This window comes from Pseudopodoces humilis, chromosome 17 (assembly GCF_049639895.1).
Source record: "Pseudopodoces humilis isolate 2021_Gansu_Grassland_sample_001 chromosome 17, ASM4963989v1, whole genome shotgun sequence".
Lineage (NCBI taxonomy): Eukaryota > Metazoa > Chordata > Aves > Passeriformes > Paridae > Pseudopodoces > Pseudopodoces humilis.
The window spans coordinates 6,679,049-6,702,578 of record NC_142216.1 but is presented as its reverse complement, the minus strand read 5'-3'; the positions used below and the strand labels follow the sequence as shown (position 1 = coordinate 6,702,578).

General features: G+C 45.3%; 1 protein-coding gene and 1 long non-coding RNA gene across 3 annotated transcripts; one reads left to right on the top strand and one right to left on the bottom strand.

The window, feature by feature from the left end:
- Positions 1-531: 531 nt before the first annotated feature.
- On the bottom strand, positions 532-4,509 carry LOC106628224 (uncharacterized). Its single transcript, XR_001331515.2, has 3 exons — positions 4,449-4,509; positions 2,757-2,817; positions 532-653 (listed from the first exon to the last, which is right to left on the bottom strand). It is a non-coding gene; the product is annotated as an uncharacterized LOC106628224 (long non-coding RNA).
- Positions 3,882-23,517, top strand: HMGXB3 (HMG-box containing 3). Of its 2 annotated transcripts, none has more exons than XM_005523568.3 (20): positions 3,882-4,035; positions 4,706-4,856; positions 5,284-5,458; positions 5,898-6,461; positions 7,143-7,241; positions 8,752-8,883; positions 10,673-11,088; positions 11,442-11,617; positions 11,906-12,003; positions 12,571-12,669; positions 13,207-13,356; positions 14,998-15,299; positions 16,669-16,796; positions 17,349-17,480; positions 17,748-17,932; positions 18,430-18,649; positions 19,731-19,864; positions 20,243-20,359; positions 20,693-20,902; positions 21,608-23,517. In XM_005523568.3, the coding sequence occupies exons 2-20, from the start codon at positions 4,708-4,710 to the stop codon at positions 22,076-22,078; spliced, it is 3,957 nt and encodes a 1,318-aa protein (XP_005523625.2). In that variant the 5' UTR covers positions 3,882-4,035; positions 4,706-4,707; the 3' UTR covers positions 22,079-23,517. The 2 variants fall into 2 exon arrangements, with proteins under 2 accessions (XP_005523625.2, XP_014108623.2); XM_014253148.2 differs by having other exon boundaries at positions 3,906-4,035; positions 15,001-15,299.
- The last annotated feature ends 13 nt before the right edge of the window (positions 23,518-23,530 follow it).

Below are 23,530 nucleotides of genomic sequence, written 5' to 3'. Positions count from 1 at the left end.
TTGTTTGCCTGCTGAGGAAGAGAGTGGTTGGATGGTGACACAGGAGCCAAAGCAATTTCAAAGAAGAGAGGTGGATTTTATTTTATAAACACAGAAATCCCAAGTGCTGTGTGTGGCTAGAACCGTCCTCACAGAGAAACTGAAATTTTTATGATCCTAGAAGACTAAATGAGAGATTGGTGCAATAACTCCATTGGTTTAATGTATGCTTTGTTTTGGATAACATAAAAAGAGATTTTTGCTGCCTAAATCAAATGTAGCACTTTTGGTCCCTTTCCTTGTTGATTTTGTTTTGTGAGTTCAGTAACAGCCTAAGTTTTATTTTGTTACTCCCACACCCTAAAACCTGTGTATATAACCAGAAACACTGAAAATGTTAACATTTCTGGGATCCTTAATGTTTATTCTTGCAAAGAGTTCCCAAACAGACCAGAATTCATCAGAAATACAACAAATCCCTTTGTTGCTTTTCTACTGGTGCCATTTTAAAAATAGTAACATCTTTATTTCAACACTTCTGAGGAAAAGGGGCTCCTTTACCCTTCAACAGTCAGACAGATTCTCCTTCTGTGTCTCCAGTTCTTTGGCTGCTGCTGTCACACCGTGCAGTTGCTGTCATCACAAAGCCCATGGATGGCATGATGACACGGGAACTGTGGGCAGATGTGTGCATAGAAAGAGGGACAGGTTCAATGTGGGTTTACTCTCAAAGGAAAGGAAGTCCCCACAGTCATTGGTACAGTGTCAGAGTAAATCTCAGGGAGGTTTAAAGCAGCTTAGAAGGACTCATGGAAGCTGTCCTGGTGACTACAGCTGACAGCAGCTCCACCTGGCTACTCCTAAATCCCCTACCACACTGTACCACAGCAGGTCTCATGGCGGTTTAAGCTCTCCACCTCCACGGGGAACATGATCCTCCAAAGCCCTTGGCAGTGTTTTTCTCCTTGCTGCCACGCCATCTCAATCTCATTTGGCTTTTGTTTCAGGGGATGGGGTCATGAAAGCCTCCTGGAAACTAGTGCTGTTTGAGGGCTGACACAGAGATGATGTCAAATAAAACTCTGAGACGACGCCTCTGCCCCACAGCACTCAGGACAACATTGTGGTGACTGACCTGGAGCAGGGGTGGAGCCTTGGAAAGCTTGCGGGTGGGGGAGCTGGAGCTGGACGAACTGTTACTGAGTAGCTGAATAATCTGTTACGATTTCTAGTCTATTTAAGCAGACTCTGAAGTCAACTCTTCAGAAGTAAAGGCTGGTACCTGCTGCAGTTCTGTGTGCCTGCCTGTCTTTAGAACTCCTTCAAAGAAGCCCTTGTAATTTGTCAGGAAAATGAAGAGGGAGATTCCTGTATAATCTCCATCAATACCTTTCATTTCCCGAGGTAATGATGCATGAAGTGTCCTGGGGAGAGAGCCTTTCCCCTCCTGACACAGTGGGGGCTCCTTTGTAGCCCCTCTCGGGCTCATAATACACCCCAAAACAGATGCTTCCCCTGCTCCTCAAAGTGTTATCACAGTGTAGTTAAAATAATTTACATGTTTTTAATGTAATTTTTTTTTCTGAGATAAAGTCATGTAAATGTCCATGGAAGAGTCAAAATGCCCAATTTAGGAAAGAATTTGAGTTTCTAATGCCATTGACAGTATGCACGTTGTCAGAACTCCTCCGTGAACAACAAGAGAAACACATCTGCTTTCCTTCAAGTGGCTTTCTCTTAAATTACTATTTTCAGTTGTACATTAGTCCTGTAAAGTCAACCAGCCATTTTGTTCCAAATATTTGGCTAGGTAATAATTCCAATAAAATTCTAGTGGTCGTGTGTTGATCTGAATAAAAGTATGGAGTTCTGGAAAAGTAGAGGGGTTGGGTGGAGTGTTTGATGCAGAAGAAACAGCTTGCCTCCAATTATCACAAATAAACACTAACAGAGCACAGAAATGGCTGCAGGACTTCAGGAGAATAAATAACCATTTGCAGATTGAATACTGGCTGTCGTATCACTGCTTTGTGGGGTTTATTAACGACTGGCTTGGCGAGAGGCTTTTTTCTGTTCCTCCACAATCAGAGGAGGCACGAGATAGATGTGGTTTACATTCATCTAAAGTTAGAAGTCATGATGTAAATTGCAGAAATAGACATGAATACAGAAAGAATCGAAAATGTGTAATTTGAAAAACATGTTCAAGTGATAGCTGCACAATATCCTGCTTCCCAAAAGGTTCAAAGGAAGAGAGCTGTGGGTAGAGAGTCCTAGAGGGTCTGTTTGTTACCTGAGGAGCAAAGCACTAAGTTTTAACTTTCATGAAAACTGAGAAAATAATTACTTTGTTGTGTATGGAAACTTTTAGCCTTCAAAACTCAGAGAGAAATGCTGATAAAGAAATGCTGGGATCCAAAGGTCCTGAGAATACTTGGGGTGGCTGCAGTACCTGGGGTGACTCCCTGTCTCCCAACAGGGAGATCTCTGGGAACTCTCATGACACAGTGGTGACACAGAGCTGGCCCTTACACCCAGCACTGAGCTTCCCTGGATTTCCAGCTGCATTGCTGCTTGCCTCCACCTGCCTCATCACTGGACTGGGAAGCTGGTCTGACTCTGGGCCCCTCCGTTCAGGAAGGACATTGAGGGGCTGGAGCATTTCCAGAGAAGGGAGCAGAGCTGAGGAAGGGGCTGGAGGACAAGTCCTGTTAGCAGCAACTGGGGGAGCTGGGTGTGTTTAGTCCAGGGAAAAGGAGGCTTGGGGGTAACCTTACCTCTGCAAGTCCCTGACAGGAGGGTGTAGCCAGGTGGGAGTCAGCCTCTGTTCCCAGGTAACTGTTGGAAATGATATAACGTTCCCAATTAATTGTTTTGATTAACTTTTCTAATTTACTTAATAGATATATATGTATTACAGTGACATAACCAGCAACATGACAGGAGGACTTAAGCTGCTTCAGGGGAGGTTTAGGTTGAAAAAAAGGAATTTCTTCACAAATTTCTTCTAACCCTTTTCTAGCTTTTAAGTATATTGTTTCTGCCTTACCAGTCAGGTTTCAGCTGTATTCTTACTGGTTCTACTGCTTTTGATTTCCCTGGAAAACTATCTTATTAATAGCTCTGAGATCTTGTACTGGACTGTATTCACTAATATGTGGCTTCTTTACTGGTAGGAGTACTATATTCTGACTCACATTCCCCTAGTAATCCATGTTGAACAATTTTTTTTCACAAAAAAGGTGAATAGACATTGGAATGGGCCGCTCAAGGGGATGCAGTCACCGTCCAGAGAGGCGTTTAAGACTGGACATGGCATGCGTGGTCTGTTTGACACGTTGGTGTTGGGTTATAGGCTGGACTCGATGATCTCAGAGGTCTATTCCAACCTAATTGATTGTGTGATTGCTGGGACGACATCACCGGAGCCTGGAGCAGCGCTCTGCCCCGGCAGTGCTGTGCTCCACCGGGGAAGGGCCAGGCCCGGACCGCTGCTCCGAGGAGCACAGGAGGGAGAAACGCGTGAAGACAGCACACACACTGACGAACCCGAGAGCTCGCTGCTGTTCCCGCAGAAAGCACACCCACTGCCGCAGCCCGAGCCCTTTGCTAACTAAGCGCTAATTAAGCACTAATTGCGCCGCGCTGCTCCTGCCCTACCCCGCCGTCGCGCACCGCCCTCACGAGAAACGGCGGGAACGGGGCACGCGCGCGCCCTCGCTTCGCCGCGCAAGCGCAGGAGGAGGAGTGACCCCTCCCGGCCGCCGTCCCGCCCCGCCGTGCCCCGGACGCCTTCTCCGCGGTCACTTCCGGCGGCGGCCCCGGCGCGGAGGCGCCGGTGCAGCCCCGCTCCGCCCGGGCCCGGCCCGCAGCCGGCCCAGCATGCCGGGGCGGCCCGCTCCGCACAGCCCGCCCGCTCCGCACCACCCGCACGCACGCTCCCCGCTGCGCGGCCAGCCCGAGGCCCCGGCGCTGCCTCCTCCACGCCGCCGCGCCCCTGCGGGGACGTGACCACAGCTCGTCGCCTGTCCGCCCTCCCGGCCGCGGAGCTGTCCGGTGAGTGGGGATACCTGGGAGGGGGCCAGGGTAACATTTAGCAGGACCGGAGGGAGCCTCGCCGCTCCGCTTGGCCTCGGGCGGTGTGGAGGAGACGGGGCTCGGAGTAACGGGCTGAGGCTCGCCCGGGCTCAGCGGCTGCGCGGGGCCGAGCTGCGGGCCGTGCCGGCACTGTACCTGCCCTAGGTGGTGCTGCCTTTTTTCCCTGTGTCCTCCCACCCCTCAGCCCGGGGGCTGGAGCCTTCCGTCATCGCTGTCGAGCGAGAAGCCGCGGAGAGCTGGCTGTGGGTAAGGGAATTGTGAAGCTTCTTGCTTGTTCAGCTTCTGGCCTCGCTTTTGTAGCGTGGCTGTAAGGACACCTTGTAGCCAGACAATGTCTGAGTGTACTGCTCCCTCTGGCTCACCAAACTTACCTGAGAGCTCCCCGTGGAACTGCAGCTCTGGAAATGCACATGTGGTGTATCTGCACTGAACTGAGGCTATTTGGGTTATAGAAGCAGAAGTTTCCTTCTAAAAGTAAATAAATAGAGAACATATTGATTTAATTAGGGTCAAACTTAGATGCCAACAGTGCTGTCAGTTTACTGAAACTTAAGTGATTAAAAGTGCTGTTTGTTGGCAGAAACACTGTATGACTTGGCAAGAGCATAACCCAGAATATTTGTTTTAGCCATGGAGGCTCCCTATGATGGCACTGAGGTAACCGTGGTGATGGAGGAGATAGAGAGCACTTACACTTATGCGTCACCAGTGCCATGCAAGAAGAAGAAGAAGAAACATAAAAGTGCTGGTGATCACGGAGAAAAAGCCAAGAAGCCTCGGTAAGTTCTTTCTGTCTTCATTTAGTTCCTCTGTAGGGTGTGGGAGCAGTTTTCCTTGTTTCTGACATGAGTGGACTTTGCAGTGTACTTGGAACACTTCATAGTGTAAAACATCATATATGAAACATCAGCTTGATACTTTGGGCCTGCTCAGACATTCTTCACAGGTGCCACTGTTGCTCAGTTTAAAGTTTGTTTGCCCCAGAATAATTTGCCTTAGGCTGTTCCTCAGAGGTTCTCTTTTTTATTTCAGAGGTTCTCCTCAGAGAGAGAGTTTTCATTTGGTTAAAAAATGCATTTATAGATAAAATTAAATGTAACTTGCTTGTCACATGACCTTGAGACAAACCTAAACCATGTGGATTTATTTTTTCCCCAAGGAATTTATGTAGAATAACTTTAATGTTTCAATTTCTGGTTGTTTCAGATCTGCTTACCTTCTCTATTATTATGATATTTATTTGAAAGTACAGCAAGAGCTTCCACACCTCCCTCAATCTGAAATCAACAAAAAGATCAGTGAGAGCTGGAGGTTGCTTAGTGTGGCTGAAAAGAGCTACTACTTGGAGAAAGCCAAGCTAGAGAAAGAGGGACTGGACCCGGTAAGTTGTCTTTATGGAGGTTCTTTGGCTGCTGAAGAGAGAGGCCTGCTTACATAAAACTCTGTGGGAGAGTTATTTAACTGCAAATTCCAGTTTGTATCCTTGCTCAGGGCAGCCTTTAAAGAAGCAGTGTGAGGCCACTGCCTTTTGTCTTTGCCTTCTGTTCAGCTGAAGGAGGATGTTTTGTAATCCAAGATGGATATGTCTGGTACCTGCTCACAGCAGTTATTTTTGTGTCCTTTCATCTGAGTGAGTGTTGGTAAAGTGGGTGATAAAACCTGGACTGAGAGGGTTTCTGCAGGTTCTGTCATGTGGAGAAATTCCCAGCAAACTACTTCAGGAAACCATTTGAATCTTAGGCACTAAAATAGCAGGATTGAGAACTGAATCTCTTCCTTTTCTCATAATCATTTATTCCATCCTCTGCTTTTGCCTGTAGAACTCCAAGGCATCCACTCGAACTGCAGTCGTCCCTGACATTCCAGGCTTTCGTAAGATTCTTCCTCGCTCCGATTATATAATTATTCCCAAAACCACTCTTCAAGAAGACAGGAGCAGGCAGTCTCTGGAGCTGTGTGTGACACAGAGCCCGGCAGCATCCGAAGGCTTGGTGGCTCCCAGGAGCGACACCGGCGTGTCCCGTGACACCATGCAGAGCATCCTTTCCATGGACTCGGGCCAGGCCGGCGTCTCAGAGCAGCGCATTGCCATCGATGGGCTGCCAGAGGACACGGCAGCCTTTGCCCAGCCCAAGGCTGCGGAAGAAGTGGTTGCCTCAGAGGTTCTTTCTCATTATGTTGGGCCTGTGACAGAGAAAGTGGCTGGAGATATCCTCTTGGATGAGACTTCTTTGGAAATAGAAGGACAGCCGTACCACACAGCCCGAGTGGTGATTGAGGAGACGATGGTGAGCAGCTCCACAGACATCTCCAATGGGAGCATCGCTGTGGCCCGTCCCCAGGTGCCCAATGGGGTGTCTGTGGTGGCCGTGGTGACTGGAAGGGTAAGTTTTTCCACTGGCACTCAAACTCCTGCAAGATGTCACCTGAAACATCTGAGTGTTGTTTCCCCCATTTTACTTGAAATCCTCAGTGGGTGCAGGAAATCCTCTGATTGCCCAACTTGCTGAATCTGAATGCTGACAGAAATGGAGACTTTTATAATCAATGATACAAAAGTAACACTGTGACTAAGTTGTCTCTGCTTGCAGATTGACTCAGCCATCTGCTGCTATGAATTGTGTCTTAACACAACTGAGTTCTTTTAATTGTTATAACAATATTTGGGGTATTGCAGTGCCAGTAATTGGGTTCTGCAGTTGCACTGCAAGATTTTAGTGAGAAAAAAATGCCACTGCTCTGCTCCTGATAGCTGTTGTCCTGCTTGCAGAGAGGTAGGAAGTCCTCTTTGCAGAGAAGGGAGTCCTTTTTAGCTGAGGTGTTAGGGCTCAGTCGTAGAAAACCTAAGTGTGAAGAGTTTTCACACTCTGTTTTCTGTTTCAAAGTGTGAGGAGTTCAGTAATTTCCAGAGTACATCTGGTAAGGCTGTTGCTATTAAAACAGTTGCTGCTCTGTTCTGTATTCTGGTCTCATCAGTCCTTAAGACACATTAATGTTTATGAGAGGGAGGGATATGGTTTTCTCTTTTGTTTTCTGCATGTATTTTCCCTTTGGCTTCATTTTAGGATACTGAAGAGAGTAGCTCTTCCACTCCTGCAACACAGTTTATCATGTTACCTTTGCCAGCTCATTCTGTTTTGGAGAACCCAGCATCAATTAAATTGGTAAGAAATTCAGAGTCTTGTATGGTATGTTAAGGTTTCAATGTATTTTTATAGATTTGTCTTAAAGATGTTAGAGTGGGAGGGATTTGCTCATGGTTCAGTTTTTAAAGATAATCCAATTTGGAGTCACTGTATCAGTTGATGTATTTCTTGTCCCTTGTGTTATGTCTTGCATAGGCTAAGAGTGTCTCTGACTTCCTACAGTATCTTACAGGGCCCATTTCTTCTGCCTTCTTCCTCAGGGAATTCTTGGAAACAGATGGAGTAGATAAAGCTGTCACAACACATCTGGCCAACAGCAGTTTCTGTATAGCCATCTACATCCACTACTTGGATGCATATTTATCTTCATAAAAAGTCAGTGTCCATCCCTTTAAGGGCAAGGATCTGCTCTTATTACAGGAAACTGCAAAAAAGCTCTTGTTTTGGCCAGGTGGCAGGAAGGGTGCAATGACCTGCAGTTTTGAGAAGCCGTATGAAAGGCTGTGTGGCCTGTTGCATGAGGAAGAATCGCTAATCTAACCACTCCAGCCACCTGTGTTTTTGCATCCATTTTGGGAGTTCATTGTACAGTCAGTACTGCAGCTCCTTCTGTTATATAAAGTGGCATCAAATCCTATTTTCCAGGTTCTCTGTGCTTCCAGCTGGTGGAACACTGCAGATATTTATAGTGGTGCATGGTGTGATGCTCTTCCAGTTGTCTCAGGGAGAATGAGATACCTCAGGTTTTTGTTCCTGAGAAGGATCTGGTTTAAATTGACTCATTTTTTGACAGCAGCATTTGCATTTCTAGAAAAAAAATCTGTACCCAGTTAGGGAGTTACAGTACAACAGCTCCCTCGGGAGTGTTGAGAGCAGGATATTGGGAAGTGCTCTGCTGACAGAAACTCAGATGTGTTGATGCAGTTGTCCTGGCAAAGATGACAGGTTCTGCTCTAGTTGTTTGTATAAATAGTGCCTGGTGATGCTGCTCATGTTTCAGTAGTTCATAGCAAGTTACAGTGAAGGACCTGGGAACACTTGACCGTCCCATACAGCAACAAATTACTGACAAAACTGCCTTTGCATCATGAGTGCTTCTCTTCAAGTCTTTTTTGCTGCTTTGTCATGAATGTTAATCACATTTTGTCTTACTGTGGATTGCTGTTAGAAGCATTTTAATGCCATCTTACTATGAATTTTTCATGTTCAAAAAGAACTGTTACCTCACTGTAAGTGCAAGATTAGCTTCTCCAGGAGGTTATGTGCATTGCTCATCTCTGCTCTGCAGGTTGATCTAAATGCTGGTAATACCAGAGGCTGTTATGTAGACTAAGCATTTAGACTTGCAGTAGTTCTGGTGCTGACTCACCCTGACCCAGCTGTGTGGTGTTCAGTAAAATGAATAATAGTGGAATGCTGGGGATTTGCCAAATAACATTTGTAAAGGGCTTATGAGGAAAAAGGAAGTGATCAGCACAGCTTTGTGTTTTTCAGGTCTGTAGACAAATTCTTGACAATTTTGTTTCAGACAACCACCTATACTCGCAGGGGACATGGAAATTGCACCAATCCTGGCTGTTCCTTCACTTACGTCACCAGGCATAAGCCACCAAAATGCCCAACCTGCGGGAACTTCCTGGGAGGGAAATGGATCCCAAAGGTAAATTTGTCATTCCTTTCTTGACTTTGAGACAAAAAGTGCTGGTTTTGTGAATGCCTGTGGTATTTCTAGAGCTATAGATCTATCGCAGGAGGTCAGATACACCAGAAAGGATCCCAGCATTTGTTTTCCAGTGCATGTGCTGGAGCAAGTCACTATTGCAGAGGACACTTTACCAAGGTGAGACTTGAAATCACCACACCTTGGGTAAAGATGCTGCTCGTATCTGTTAGAATAGATGGGGCTGCATTTGCTAACTCTCTCATTGAGACACTACACATTCTTCTGGCCCTCTGCCTGCACAGTTCCTGTGACTGGAAGATATTGCCTGTTCTTCCTGCTACAGCCCCAAGCTTGGGAAGTTTTGTGGTAATTAATATCAACATTTGAAGTTCTTCTACAAATTTAATTTTCTGTGGTCTTTCAACATTCCAAGTTATTTTTTTTTTAACAGAGAGGAGGAACAACTCAACTATAGCAGGTATATTATCCTTTAGGAGCTTGTTACTAAAGTCGATCTAGTGGAAACTGAAGTGCTGTTGGGTATTGTTGTCTAATGGCCGTGTGTCTGATCATGTGTCTGACCTGTGACTGGAAGGAAGTTTCTAGGTGTTGGTAGAGTTGTGAAGCTTGTCTGAATGGAAAAGTCTTTCTCCACATGATGCCTACCCTGCTTAAGTTACTTGCATCTCTACTAGCTGTGTACAGAAAAACACACTTGATCCTTAAACCTTGGCACTATCCTGTTAATTAGTCAGCTCTGAACAGATGTGCATTTCTGTCTGAAGAAAGACTCCTCAGGCACAATTTAAATGATCTCAGTGTAAAAATTGGCATTGACATTTGGTGGCTTTGTGTGGGTTTGTTCTGAACCTTCTTTGTTTTGAGTCTGGATCCATGAAACATTCAGGGATGAGAACTCTTTCAGGCAGCTTGCAAACGCTGTGGTGTCTGAGCTGAAGGCTGCGCTTCCTGTGTGGTAGGGTACAAATAGTGATGGTGACATCTTTGCTTTTGTTTGGTAAACTTGCTGAGGTAGAGAGATGGCTGAATGAAAAAAGTATTTCTGGATTCTGCCTGAACATGGCATGTCTGTTGCTGTTCAGTCCTACCCTAGAACTCTGAAAGGTTTTAGGAGTTTTCCTTTCTGTCTTTCAGACTTACTCTGATCTGCTGGATTCCATTTCTGATATGTTTTTCCATATTCCAATTCAGTGTTCATTGTACCTTTGTTGACGCCAGTAGAATGATTTCTGTAGCCTTAGTCTTGGAAGTAACATTTTTCTTAAAGTCAAAAAAATCTTCATAAGTAATCCTGTTTTCTGGTTGGCTCACATGCTTGCTTCTCTGAAAGTATGTATCCAAAAGATGCAAATTCTCTGTCTTGACTCCCTTTGATTGCTCAAATAATGTGGAAGAACAGACAGCATCAGAGAGCTGAAGCCATGAAAGAGAAGCATAGGAGATGAGCCCTTGCTACAGAGGGTAGCGGGTGACTTTGTGGCTTTGATGCTAATGGTGATATTTAAGGGAGTTTAAGAAAGATTGTTTCTTTGAAGTGAACAGTGTCTAAAAATAATACATGAAGGGCCAAGAAGCCAGATACAATGTTAGTAGGACCTTTGCTGTTGTAGGGGATGCTGTCTGCTCCCATACAACTCACTGCTTAAACACTTAGGATTTTGCTGTTTTGATCCAGCATTAAATAGGTCACAGGAAACATGGCATATGTGCAGGGGACTTGCTTATCTGTGAAAGCTCTGAAATGTGACTCTCTCCTTGTTTCCAGGAAAAGCAACCAAAAAGCAAATCTGAGCCAAATTCAGGCACCTCTCTTAAAACTCCAGCAGCTAAAAGAGGTCAGCAGTCAGCCCTCACAGAACCCACGGCCGTTAGCGAGAGTTCCTCCAAGTCTGCCTTGGAGAGCTCCGAAGCTGTCAGCCAGCTGCTGAATGCTGTGCCTGTCGGAGGGCAGATGCCTGAGATGGAGTGGGAGGAAGTGATCATCTCTGAGCGCCACTTTCTCCCAAATAATGTGCTTGCTGAAGACAGGAAGAGTGCTGTTGGAGTGGTGCTGGGCCAAGAGAGCCAGCGGCAAGCAGACGCTTCTTTGGAGCAGGCAGAGAAAGGAAGTGTAGGGCTGGGGATGTCGACGTCTTCTGAGGTGTTGAGTCCAAATGCCTCTGTGAAAAAGCCAGTGGTGGGGTGAGTCAGTTTTCCATGTGTTATGGGAGCATATGATATCTATTGTGTGCTCATGAGACTAGTCCAAGAAGTTGAAGGCTGTTGGCAGTACTTCCTCTAAGACTTATTGTGTTTGCTGTCTGTTTTGTGCCAGTTCAGGATTGTTCCTTTGAGTCTTTGTCCATCAGAGCTAATATTTTTTTTCAAGTGACATATTGTAGTCACAGGGCAGATGCAGTCTTTAGCACTGTCTCTTTCTATTGTAATAGCTGTGATTAGTGTGCTAACAAAGCACAATTCAGGGAAAAAAAGGAAAACTGAAGCTGAGGGGAAATCGATGGAATATTTTTCCACTTGTAGCTGTTGTTTTTCAGAACTGATGCAACAGCTGCTACACACAAGGGACAAGAAGTAAAGAGTAAACCAAGACCCAAGCCCTCCTTGCTGGCTGCAGCCAGACCCATGCGAGCCATTCTGCCTGCTCCAGCCAGCATGGGGAGAGAAGCCAGCACGGAGCAGCCGAGCAGCAGACAGGCCTTTACAAGTACTGGTAAAAGCAGCATTTTCTGTGTGCTTTGGGAGCTGTTGTCTTTCCTCACCATGCTGAAGTGGTGTCTGCCAATAATATAGGTTTCAAGGGAGGTGGTTACCAATGCTAGGAAAAAAACCCTTTGTCTCTGCCTGAGTGCAGTAAATGGGCCATGAAACACCTTCTTGGGTTATTTCAGGCTTATAGGAGAGATCTCACGTGACTGTAGTGGCATTTACCAAAGATGCCAGAAGGAAACAGAACCTGTTTTCTCACATTTAACCTGGTGCATCTCTTTCCTCCTTCTAGACAAGCATTCCCCTGTGAGAACGTCAGGCTTGAAGCCCAGTACACTGAAACAGTTGGGCCAGTCAGTTCTGCAGCCACCAACTGCTGAGGAACAAAAGGTTGTTCTTCAAATGCAAATTATTTTCCTGAGTTTTTGGGGGGAGGGTTTTGTTTGTGGTTTTTGTTTGGTTTGTTTGTTTTTTTCTCTCAGGTGAGAGATATGACCTGAGTGAGAAATAGAACAAAAAATACAGTAGTCTTATGATGATGAGATCTGGGACTGGCTGCTTTTACTGTGTGGCCGGGTAGAATGACTGCCTGGTGGCTGAGTGTGGGAACTGAGCTGAGAGATGCTGTTGGACAATCCATCTGTTGCTTACTTTGGGAATCTCAGAGCTACTCTGAGCTACTGTTTTGAGGATCTGCTGTGCTTTGATAATCTGGCATGCAATATTGAATACTGAGCTTTTCACCTATAAAATATGACTGAGTATGCCAAGGTGCTGAAATGAATCTGTGAATTGCAATGCCTTTGCATGCAAAATAGTGTCTTATGGTATTATAGCTATTAAGTGAACATTAATCTCTTGGGGGCAGGAATGCTAATAGATACTGATTATTGATGCATGTATGTATTTAGTAGTAGGTGTCTGATGGGTATTGTTTTTTCTGTTTTCAATTTCTAGCTCCACAGTTCTGTGACAAACAGGGCATCTCAGGTTAAAGTTGTGGAGGTCAAACCAGACATATTCCCTTCCTACAAGTACAGTTGCACCGTAACTTTGGTGAGGATTTTTCAAATAGTGTGACTTCTGCCACAGGGAGTGTCCTCGCTGGGATGAGAATGTTCTGGGACTTCTGTTTTACTGACTTGCACAAATACATCTCATTTTTAGCATGAAATAATCTGTACTTTGTGTCATTTCTAGACCTAGTCCAGGATGACTGTGCTCTGTTTTGCAGTTAAGTTTGGGGCCTTGTTAAAAGATGGATTTTAACTCATGTCCCTGTGCATAATTCCCATCCCTCCCTGAGTTCAGCAGGGAGGATCAGGGGTTTCTGAATGAATTTAATGTGCTTTTGGCCTGGAGAACTGGCCCCAGAATCTTTAAGTGCCACTTAAAAGATTCTGTGCAAAGTGACAGGGCTTGCTATTGATGTTTAAACAGGATGCTATAACGTGGAGATAAAACATACAGTAATATTTTTTAGAATCTTGTTGGCTTAGAATCATAGTCATTCAGGCTGGAAAAGACCTTTAAGATCGAGAAATCCAACTATTAAAAGTCAAGGTCAGCAAACATCTCTTTTGTGTCACTCAGGATTTGGGATTAGCAACATCACGTGGCAGAGGGAAATGCAAGAACCCCTCCTGCAGTTATGTGTACACAAACAGGCACAAGCCACGCATCTGTCCAAGCTGTGGATACAACCTTGCCAAAGACAGGACTGAGAAAACAGCAAAATCCCTGGTAAGGTTCAAGCTGGCTTGTTTTATCACCTGTCTGTTGTGAGCTGGGCAGAGAAGTTTAGTTTGCAAGTCCCTGTGGAAACATGGTTTGGGCTTTTTTTTTGGGTTGGTTTTTTTTTTTTTTTCATTATGATAAACTTTTCTGGCAGAATGGTTCCTGTTTAAAATATCTGTGATGATGTTTGTTGAGCTCCTGTAGCAGTGATGCTTCAGGCTGAGAGTGAGTCTGAGCACACCCAGTGCTACCACTGGGTGTCTCCTCAACTTAAAAATGCTTCTGTTGTGTCAGTACGTGCTGGGAAAATCAACCCTGAAGTCACAGCATTGCTGTGTCAGCTTTGTTGAACTTCAGACTTCATCAAGAAACTCCCAAGTATGCTCTGCTTTGTGAGCAGTTTGGGGCTAGTGTCAGTTAAGTTAGTATGTTTTGTATTAGAGCTTCCTGTTTTTAAGGGTTTGTAGAGCAACTTTACTTCCAACCTGAATTTATTTCTGGATGTAGAGGTTTTTTTCATAAATATGTTTTCAGTTGTCAGTTGTTCTATGTGGATGTAATTAATTCTGGGATTGTTTTTTTTTGCCCTTACAGTCTCAAAGTTTAGCTTTTCTCATACTGATTTGTCATGTTTTTAAAACAATAAATGAAAAAGGGAGCTTTCCTGCTCTTAGCTGAAATGCCTACTCCAGCAAATAGTCAGAATTTTAGTCTGTGTAGTAATGACTCATCCACTTGCCTTTTTTTTTTTATTTTGAACGTAACTTTGTGTAGTGATTTTGTTTTTTTTTTAAAAACAAACAAACTGAAATGGCCTGTGTGAAACTCATATACAAACAGCTGTGTAAGGAACAGCAGTGTGCTTAGCTCAGCTTGCATTCTGAGAGGCATGTGGCTTGTCTCTTCCTCATTTAGTTTTCTTTTTTTTCTGGTTGTAGATCTGTTTAACTTTCCTGTCACATAGTTCATTGTTGTCTCTGGGCTTTTGACTGATTATTTATCTCATTGCTAGACTAGTCAGAAAACCAGTCTGAAATGCTGACAGGAGAGTTTCAGGGATTAAACAGGTCAGCCTGTTTGTATTTTCTCTGTTCTGCTGGGACAACCTGGAGTTTGGTTCTCCTGTGTTTTGTGCATTTTGTTGTGATGGTATGTGTGTTGGAGAAGGGTAGACCATAGCTGATCAATTGTTATTGATTAGTGTGTTCTGTATGTCACAGCCCCCAGTTCTCTATTAGTACATGGCTCCTCCAGTTTCTGGAGAGCTGTCCAGGCTCTCCCTGAGCCTGTGCCTGATAACCTGTGGAGAAAGACAGTGAAAGAAGTGATGAGAGTTATTGAAGTGATTATATACCTATTGGTGGTTATCATCACCTTATGTACCACAGTCCCTGCACTTAACAGTTTAATGGCCAATCTGTGATGGTCTGGCAGTGCAGGAATTCCTGAAGGGCTGGGCTGTAATAAAGTATTTTTGTTAAAGTAATCTGGGCTTGAAACTCCTGTGAGGAGTCAATGATTCCTCAGTAGAGTAGAAGTCAAGTTTACTGAGTGCAAACATTACTGTGTTTCTGGCTAGCTTTTATGACTTCTTTGGGCTTAATATTTCATCCCCATGCTTGCCTAGTTGGATATGTTGCTTTCTAGGAGGTCAGTCCAGGTCAGTCGGATGTGCTGAACACCAGCGAGCCCCTAACGCCATCCCAGAAGGAAATCCAGCGTCAGTCCACGCTGCAGCTGCTGCGCAAGGTGATGCAGATCCCCGAGAACGAGTCGGAGCTGGCAGAGATCTTCACCCTCATCCATGAGCTCAACAGCTCCCGGCTCATCCTGTCCAATGTGAGTGAGGAGACTGTGACCATCGAGCAGACCTCCTGGTCCAACTACTACGAGTCTCCGTGTGTGCAGTGCCTCCTCTGTAACAGCCCCTTGTTCAAAGGGGGACAGAAGTAAGATTCTGCTTTGGATTTTGACTCTTTCAAACTCATTTTGCTGATTTTCTTTGTTATGAGTCTGTCTGAAATAATATTTGCTTTAGCCCTGGTAGTGAAGCTGGTGAAAGTGACACTGAATAAAGTGTGTGGAAAGGGTTTAGCAGGATCAAAGAGTGACTGCAAAGTCTGGATGTAACTTTTTTCTTATTGAAACAGAGTATTTTCATTAGTCATCCCCTCTCTGTTTTCCATTCTAATACTCTGAGGCTGAGAGAGGAAAACTCTGTAAAAATCCTGTGTTTACTGATGTGTGTTGAGATTTCCTTTTTCTCTCTCTGCCTAGTCTGAATATTTTCTACGTAGATCTTTTTACTTATGATATTTTCATTCCTTTAATTTCTTAGTGTGTGCTTGAGTGATTGCTCTTCTGGAACAAATATCCAAATAGAAACCTGAAGGACTTTCAGAAACTTTTAGTACATAGGCTAGATTGCCTTAGCTAGATTTGAATGAAGGCTTGTAGGATATCTCCTCCCTGAGTCTGCCAGGCATCCTCCTGTTTCTGAAAACATGATCTAAAATTTTTCCTACAGCAAAATGTCGGGGAGTTTAACATTGTGTTTCTTTCTTCCACAAAAAATTCTTCATACAAATGATGGATATTTGCTTTGGTCAGGCTAGCACTGATTGAGATCTTTCCAGAAGAGATACTTTTTATGCTCTATGTTTTTTTTCCCAGAACAGAGCAATCTCACACCCTGTCCATCACCTTGGGACTTACCAACCTGTGCATTGTAAATCTTTGTCTGTGCTTGGCTGCTCTGCAGTGCTCTGCATCTGGGACTCTCCCATGTGCCTGCACTGGCTCTAATTGAAGCCCTGCCAGTGGGAGGGAGGTGACTTTGGCTTTGATTCCTGTTTTCTCAGGTGGACAGCAGTATTTCAGCCACTGGCACTCTCCTGTCTGAACCTCCCCCTTGGCAGTTACACCGTAGAGGAGCAGACCTTTCTGAATCTCTGTGTGCAGGGACAGGCTGTTGGGTGGAATGTGTTACTGATCACCACAGCTATGGCACAGACCCTTCTCCCGTGGCAGCTGGGGCCATAGATTTTCTCCACCTCTCCAATAGTAGATGCCCAGTGTATGGAGCTGGAGGGATGCTCTAGTGCTGTTGAAGAGAATGTGAGCAGTGACCTGACTCTGCCTGTGAAATCTGTTTTAAAATGTAACTTTTCTTTTCCTGGTGTGATATGATGTGGTGAGCTGGCTTAGATTTACACAGTAATAAACTCATGTCATTTGGAATATCTGAAGTTACTGCAGGGCTGGACTAAAAAACCCATTTGCTTCACTCAGAGTGGTTTTTTTTGTTGTGTGTTGCAGTTCTCTTGCTGGTCCTCAGGAGTGTTGGCTGCTGACAGCCAATCGGTTACAGGTGGTTACAGCTCAGGTCAAAGTGTGCTTGAATCTGCAGTGTCTGGCCCTCCATAGCTTCACTGACATTTACACAGGTAGGAAAGATGTGACCATACAGAATGACTACAGTCTGAACCTGTTAGAAGCCTTGTGATTGTATCCGGGCATTGTCCAGGCACAGAAAAGCTTATTCCCTTCCCCAGTGTACTAAATTTGAATTATCTTTTAATTGCTTCTGCTTATTCTGCAAGTAAATCTATATCTTGAGTGAAAACACATGCATGTTCTGGTGAGGAAGACCTTTCCTTGATTCACTGGTGTAGGTCTCTGTGTGAGTGTTGAGTTCTGCAGGGCAACCCCTGAGATCACAGTCAGACATCTCTGGAGAGCGCTGTTTCATGGCATTGGCTAGTGAGATGGATTGGCAGCTGTTCCTTGTTGCTTTTTTAATCAATAGACAAGTCTGTGAAAGGAGCTAATCTTTGAGCAGGGAACTCTGCATTTCAGAGGTGCAGAAGCACTGTTTGTGTTTCCATTATCCTCTAAGCTGTACTCTTGTGAATGTGCTGTGTATCAGTAAGGAATATATTTCTTTATGAGGAAGATCTGGAACCCTACGGATAATAACTGTCTTGTTTTAACTGCAGGCCTTTTCAATGTGGGTAACAAATTGTTAGTGAGCTTGGATCTTCTGTTTGCAATCCGAAACCACATTAAACTTGGAGAGGATCCCAGAGTGGCTGTTGGCAATATCCTTGACTCTGTTCAGGAGCAAACTGGTGGGTTTTCCATCTTTCTTTTTATCATAACATATCAAACTGTGACCTGATGATGATTGTTAGGTTATAAAATGGCAAAAACTCACCTATTTTAGTGTGGTGTGTTTCTATTAAATCACTTTTTAACTAAACAGTACTTCTATGACCAGTACTTTGTAACAATTCTCTGGTGGGTAGGTTTGGTTTTATCCTGCATAGGAGACCCCTACTACCTCTCCACTGGCTTCAGGACATGAAAACTGTAACAGTGGCATGTTCTTTTTTCAGACAAAAGCCTGAGCCCTGATGAGCAGGGTCAGCTCCAGGAACTGCTGTGCAATGGCTACTGGGCTTTTGAATGCCTGACAGTCCGGGATTACAATGATATGATCTGTGGAATCTGTGGCATAACCCCCAAGGTGGAAATAGCCCAGAGGAATACAGAAAATGTCCTAGCACTGAAAAATATAGAGGTAGGTTTTTCCCACAGCTCACATCCTGTTCATGTTCAAAGCAGATCATAATGATTTTTTGCTGACTCTGGTCTTCATGATACACAATAAATGCACGAGATCTTTGTGAGTGGTTTTTTGCTGATGCCTGACAAGAGGATGTGGCTGGAGCAGCAGTGCCTGTGCTTCCTCTTAGAGGTGTTGATGTACAGTTCAGGAAAAACAAGATCCTTTGTCCCTGGACCACAGCTTTTGTCCAGCAGTCTTGGGCAGTAGGATCCTTGGATGGAAAAAAAGCCCTTGTAGGGGAATGTAGTATGTCTGGCTTTTATGTCAAATATGTCAAATTTTGAGTCTTAGCCGATGCAAAGTGTTTGTGGGAAGCTTTAGGAGACTGAAATCATCTTACTCAGGAGCACTCTCCTGGATAGTCCTCAATGCCATGAGTGAGGCTGACACAAAACTGTCAAATGACCTCTGGTTATTTGTATTTGACCACTGTTTCTTTCTCTCTGTAGTTTACTTGGCCAGAATACTTGCCATCAAGTGAAGTGAATGTAGAAGACTTTTGGTCCACAATGGAGACGGAGGTGATTGAGCAGGTGGCTTTTCCTTCTAGCATCCCCATCACAAAGTTTGATGCCTCTATTGTTGCTCCTTTCTTCCCTCCACTGATGAGAGGAGCAGTGGTGATTAATACAGAGAAGGACAAGAACCTGCATGAACAGCCAGTGCCAGGTAATGGCTCAGGTTGTGCTTATTAAGGGAGTGCTTGATGTGTTAGTGACTTCAGTCTTGGTGATGTTTAGCATTAAGAATTGCTGATTGCATGACACTTTAAAAGTTACATGTGCTGAGAAAAGCCACGAGCATTGGGGTGATTTCACCTGTTCTCAGGCTACTTTGCTGCTTGAGGCTTGGGTTTTCTTGTGAAGTTTGGATGCACTGGTGGGCTCTGATGCATTTGAGACATGGGGGACATGAGAGCATTGCACCCCAGGTGAGATAGAATCTGATTGCAGAGGGATGCATGCGCATCTTGAATGCCAGTCAGTGTTTGTTTCATATTAGACTAATACTTGGAGTGTGGAAGTTACATGTAGTGCTTGGTATCTCAGTGTTACAACCTCAATAAAGGATGAATAAGTTTTTACAAAACCTGAGAAAAAAACTAGGAGAGTGGTGTGCTAGTCCTGATCAGAGTTGTCAACATTCATTACATCCACTGCATATTGACTGCCTGGAACAAGAAACAGTGAGAGGAATAATCTCAGATCTGAGAGCTAAGATTGGTTAGCACCTAGTTCCCTTAAGAATTTAGGTATTGGGTATAAGAAGGAAAACTGGCTTTGCAAGCTTAACAAGTGTGTGAGTTGGCTTTGCAGACAGGGCTGCAGCTGCATCAGAGTTGGGCTGCAGAAGAGCTACGTGGGCTTTTGTGGAAGTGGAGCTCCAAAGAAAGAACCAGGGAGATGTGAAGGCTGAGCTTGGAGCTGTTCAGTCCAAAGGCTACAGTAACATTTATCTCTGCTCTTCCTCACTTGGTTATCCTCACATCAATCATTTAAAGGTTACAAATGACAGGATAGATAAGTGCTTATGGAGTCTGCTGCTATGCTGGGCTCAGTCTGGTGACCTCAGCAGCGAAGGGCTCAAGACAAGTGTGGGCTGTGACGTGCTTTGCAAGTAGGACTGTTCACAGCTTTCTCATGCTGGCTGTGGGTTGTGCAATCTCTGCTTCTGTAGTCTTTGTAAGAAATTATTTTGGTAAGTTCTCTTCCTGACAATGAGTGCTGAGACCTGTTTCCTGCCTTTGCAGGCAATGGAAGTGCCTTGGTGAGGCTCCTTCAGGAAGAAGTCTTCAGGCCTGAGCTGATAAACTCTTACAGTGAGGAAGAGCTGCAGAGCTTTCTGACACAGTGTGGCATCCCCTGGGAGGCATCACATACAAAGGTAATGGCTTGTTTGCCCACATACAAGCCTGCAGGAGCTGTTCTTCACTGTCTTTCCCTCATCCACTCTTGCCATCCTTGACAATTAATTTCTCATCTGACTGCACTAAGGGCAGGGATGGGTGCCAGCAGGTTATAGGATAATTTACACATGGTGAAATAAATTGAACCTTTGTGGGCTAGAAGAAAGGAAGCCTATAATTACCTTGTCACTGGCTCAGTGTTGTATAATTGCTTGTCACCCTCACAGTGCTGAGTGTGGGATTAGGAAGTTATTGGATGAAGTGCAAATTAGGATTTGGGAAACCTTGCATATTGCCTTTCCCATCTCTGCAGGAGTATGTTAATTTAGACACTTTCTCTGGGGCCTCTTTTCTAGGAGGAGCTCTGCTACTCCCTCCTGGCTCTCTGTGAGTTTGTACAGAATGGGACAAGCATTACACCATCTTCTGCTCATCACACAGGAGGGAAAATCTACAAAGTGTGTCCACATCAGGTAAGGAAGACTGGAGTCATGATACTTTTTTTCTTCCTTAGCTGTTATTTGCTTAACAGCATGGAACTTACTTATTGAATAGAAGCAATGGAATGGGCTTCTCTGTGCCTTGGGAATGAAACATGTTCCTTGGGGCTTGGAAAATTCCCCAAGACAAGGTGAATGTGTATGAGAAGGAAACAGAGTATCTTTAGAGAAAGTAGCTGTCTGGTTACTGTATAATGTGGAATACCTGAAAAGAAGTAAAATAAGTTGATTTTTTTTAAGACTAGGATTTTTCTGTAAGTTTTTAGTTTTACTTTGCTGCTTATGTTAATCCTTTTTTTTTCCTAGGTTGTGTGTGGCTCAAAGTACATAGTAAGAGGTGAAAATGCTCGGGATCACGTGGACTTGTTGGTATCCTCACGTCACTGGCCTCCAGTATATGTTGTTGATACAGCCTCTTCAGTGGCACTATGTGCAGACCTCTGCTGGCCTGACCTGACTTCCCAGATGTGGGGGAAGAACCAGGGCTGCTTCTCTGACCCCATGGAACCTCCAACGGTTAGTTATGTCTTTGCTCTCTGCTGTGCCACTCCAGCTGGAAAAGTTGCAAGAGAGATTAAAATGACACCCCCCCTCCACTCCCCCCATATGTAACCTTGAGCATTGTGGCTCAAGATAATTTCATACAATCACAGAATGGGTTGGGTTGGAAGGACCTGTAAAGCTCATCCAGTTCAGCCCCCTGCCACAGGCAGGGTCACCTTCCACTAGGCCAGGTTGCTCACAGCCCCATCCAGCCTGGTCTTGAACACTGCCAGAGGTGAATTTGACCTGATAAATATCTCCTGATTTAAGCTTTGCCAGTGCATCACTTCTAAGCATAGCAGAATGTATTAGGTGTTGCCTGGGGATTGTGTTTGATTGTCCTTAACAGGAAGAGCTGTGCTGGAAGTGCATTGTAACAGTTCAGATCAGAACTTTGCATGTCACTTATTTTGATACAGCAACTCAATTCTTTCAAACTGCTGATATTCCTGGAGAAGTGGGGGAGGAAGGTGGTTCCTAGTGCCTTGGGATTGTCTGAGGGCATACAAGTGAGGAGGGACTGTACTTTGTGGCATGTAGGGGAAGCCTGGATCATTTAGCCCTCCCTCTGTCCTGGGTCGTAGTGTTGGTTGGAGTTTGGCCAGCCAGTAATTTTGTCATCTCAGCTGCAGGGAGTTACTTGTTGTTCTACCTGGTGTGCGTGTGTCTCTCCCCCAGTACGTGTCCTGCCCTGAACTGCTGGACCAGCACTACAGCGTGGACGTGACGGTGGCTGAGCACTCCCTTCAGCACCCCATCACCAAGTCCTCGGCACGCCGAATCGTCCACACGGGCTCGGAGCAGAGCAGCCCCTGGGATCCCACGGCTCGGCACCACTGCATCTCCCTGTGCCGCGAGCTGGAGCCGTACGGAGCCATCATCACCGCCATCAACGACAGCAAAACCAGCAACGTGCGCCAAAGGCCCATCACCTTCGAGAACCCCACGCACTATTACCTCTACAACCGCCTCATGGACTTCCTCACCAGCAGGGAAATCGTCAACAGGCAGATCCAGGAGATCGTGCAGAGCTGCCAGCCGGGGGAGGTGGTGATCCGTGACGCGCTCTACCGGCTCGGGGTGGCCCAGATCAAAACAGAAACGGAAGAGGATGAAGAGGGGAAGCAGGAGGAGGATAGGGGTTGCTGAGTAACAAAACAGCCTGTTGGTTTCTCTCTCTGGTTGTGTGGATGGGTGGGCTGAGCCAGCTTTTGTAGCTGTCTGGCTTGAGAGTTTATTTTTACAGGTTGGAGATGTGATGCTGGTGGCTTTGCTGTTACTGACCAAAGAGCTCTGTGCTTCCATAGCATCGTGATAGCTGCTGCGAGCATGGGTCTGTCACCCCTTTGCAGAAGGCTGCAGCTGCCTTCAAGGCATGTGATGGACCTGCTGTTCTGGGCTGTGGGATGTTGCACTCCCTGCAGCTGGAGAGGAGACAGGAGTTATTGATAGCAGGGAGTGTGCGTGGTCAAACACACACAGGTTTTTTTAATTCTGAATCTTGCTTGCTGACTTCTTTATGCTTATTGGTGGCAGGGCTGGGGGTGTGGGACCAGCATAAAAGGTAGATGGCTACAACAATTTCCCTCAAACATTCTGAATAGGTGAATTTAGGATACTGACTCTTTGCTTGGTAATCTTGCAGAGCTCTCATAGGCATTGGCTGCAAGGAGTCTTGAGGAGGAGGAGCTGTGCTGCTTTAACATGCTGTATCTGGGGAGCCTCCCTGAAGGCTGCACTCCTGGTCCAGGATTGTGGGTACTTTGGCTGCAGGGAGTTTCTAGAATTGTTTGTCCCTTTCACATGAGCACTAATAACTTAGAAGCCAAAAGGTACAGTGAGAGGAATGTGTTCTGTATGGTAGGGTAAGAACTGAGTCCCAGGGCAGCTGAGGGGTTGGAGGATGGTTTAAGTGCTGTGGAGATGGGTGGGACACCCAAACACTCTCTGTGGGATCAAGGAGGAATGATGAATTCAGTGTCACCAGAGCGAGCAGGGTTCTGTAAACCACCCTCATGGATGTGCTGGGAGAGCTGCCACCCACGTGTGCAATCTCATCACTTTGTCAGGCGTCACACCTGCCCTGCCCATGTTCTCACAGCGCTCTGGGAGTTGGAGGAGTCTCCTGCTGCCCTGGTTGCTTTGTCAGCCCCTTTAGAGGAGTCAGGATGAGACCTGTGCAGCACACCTGGGGCTGTGGGTGCAAAGCTGTGCTGTCATTGCTGCGGCTCCCTTTGGCCATGGCTGGTGGTGAAGGTGTTTGATGTTTGTTGTGACCCGCAGAGGAGACAAGCAGGATGCCAGACTGCTAAGTTGCCATCTTGGGAGTTTATTTTGTCTGAGTGAGCAGTGGGGAAGATTCTGAGGCTTGCGGTGTGGTTGAAAACTCCCTTCTGTGAAGGGGAACCTATTGAGTACCATACTGTTAAAGTAAATGTATTAAGTCTGAGCAAATGCAGTAATCATGGCTTGGGGTTTTTCTGTTAAGAACATTAACTTATTATAAGAGACATTAGTGACTTTTTTCAGTCAGTGATAAAGTTTAATAAATTATCTCCAATTTTGGGGGTGAAACTGTGGTCAAGTGACTTGGGCTGTTTG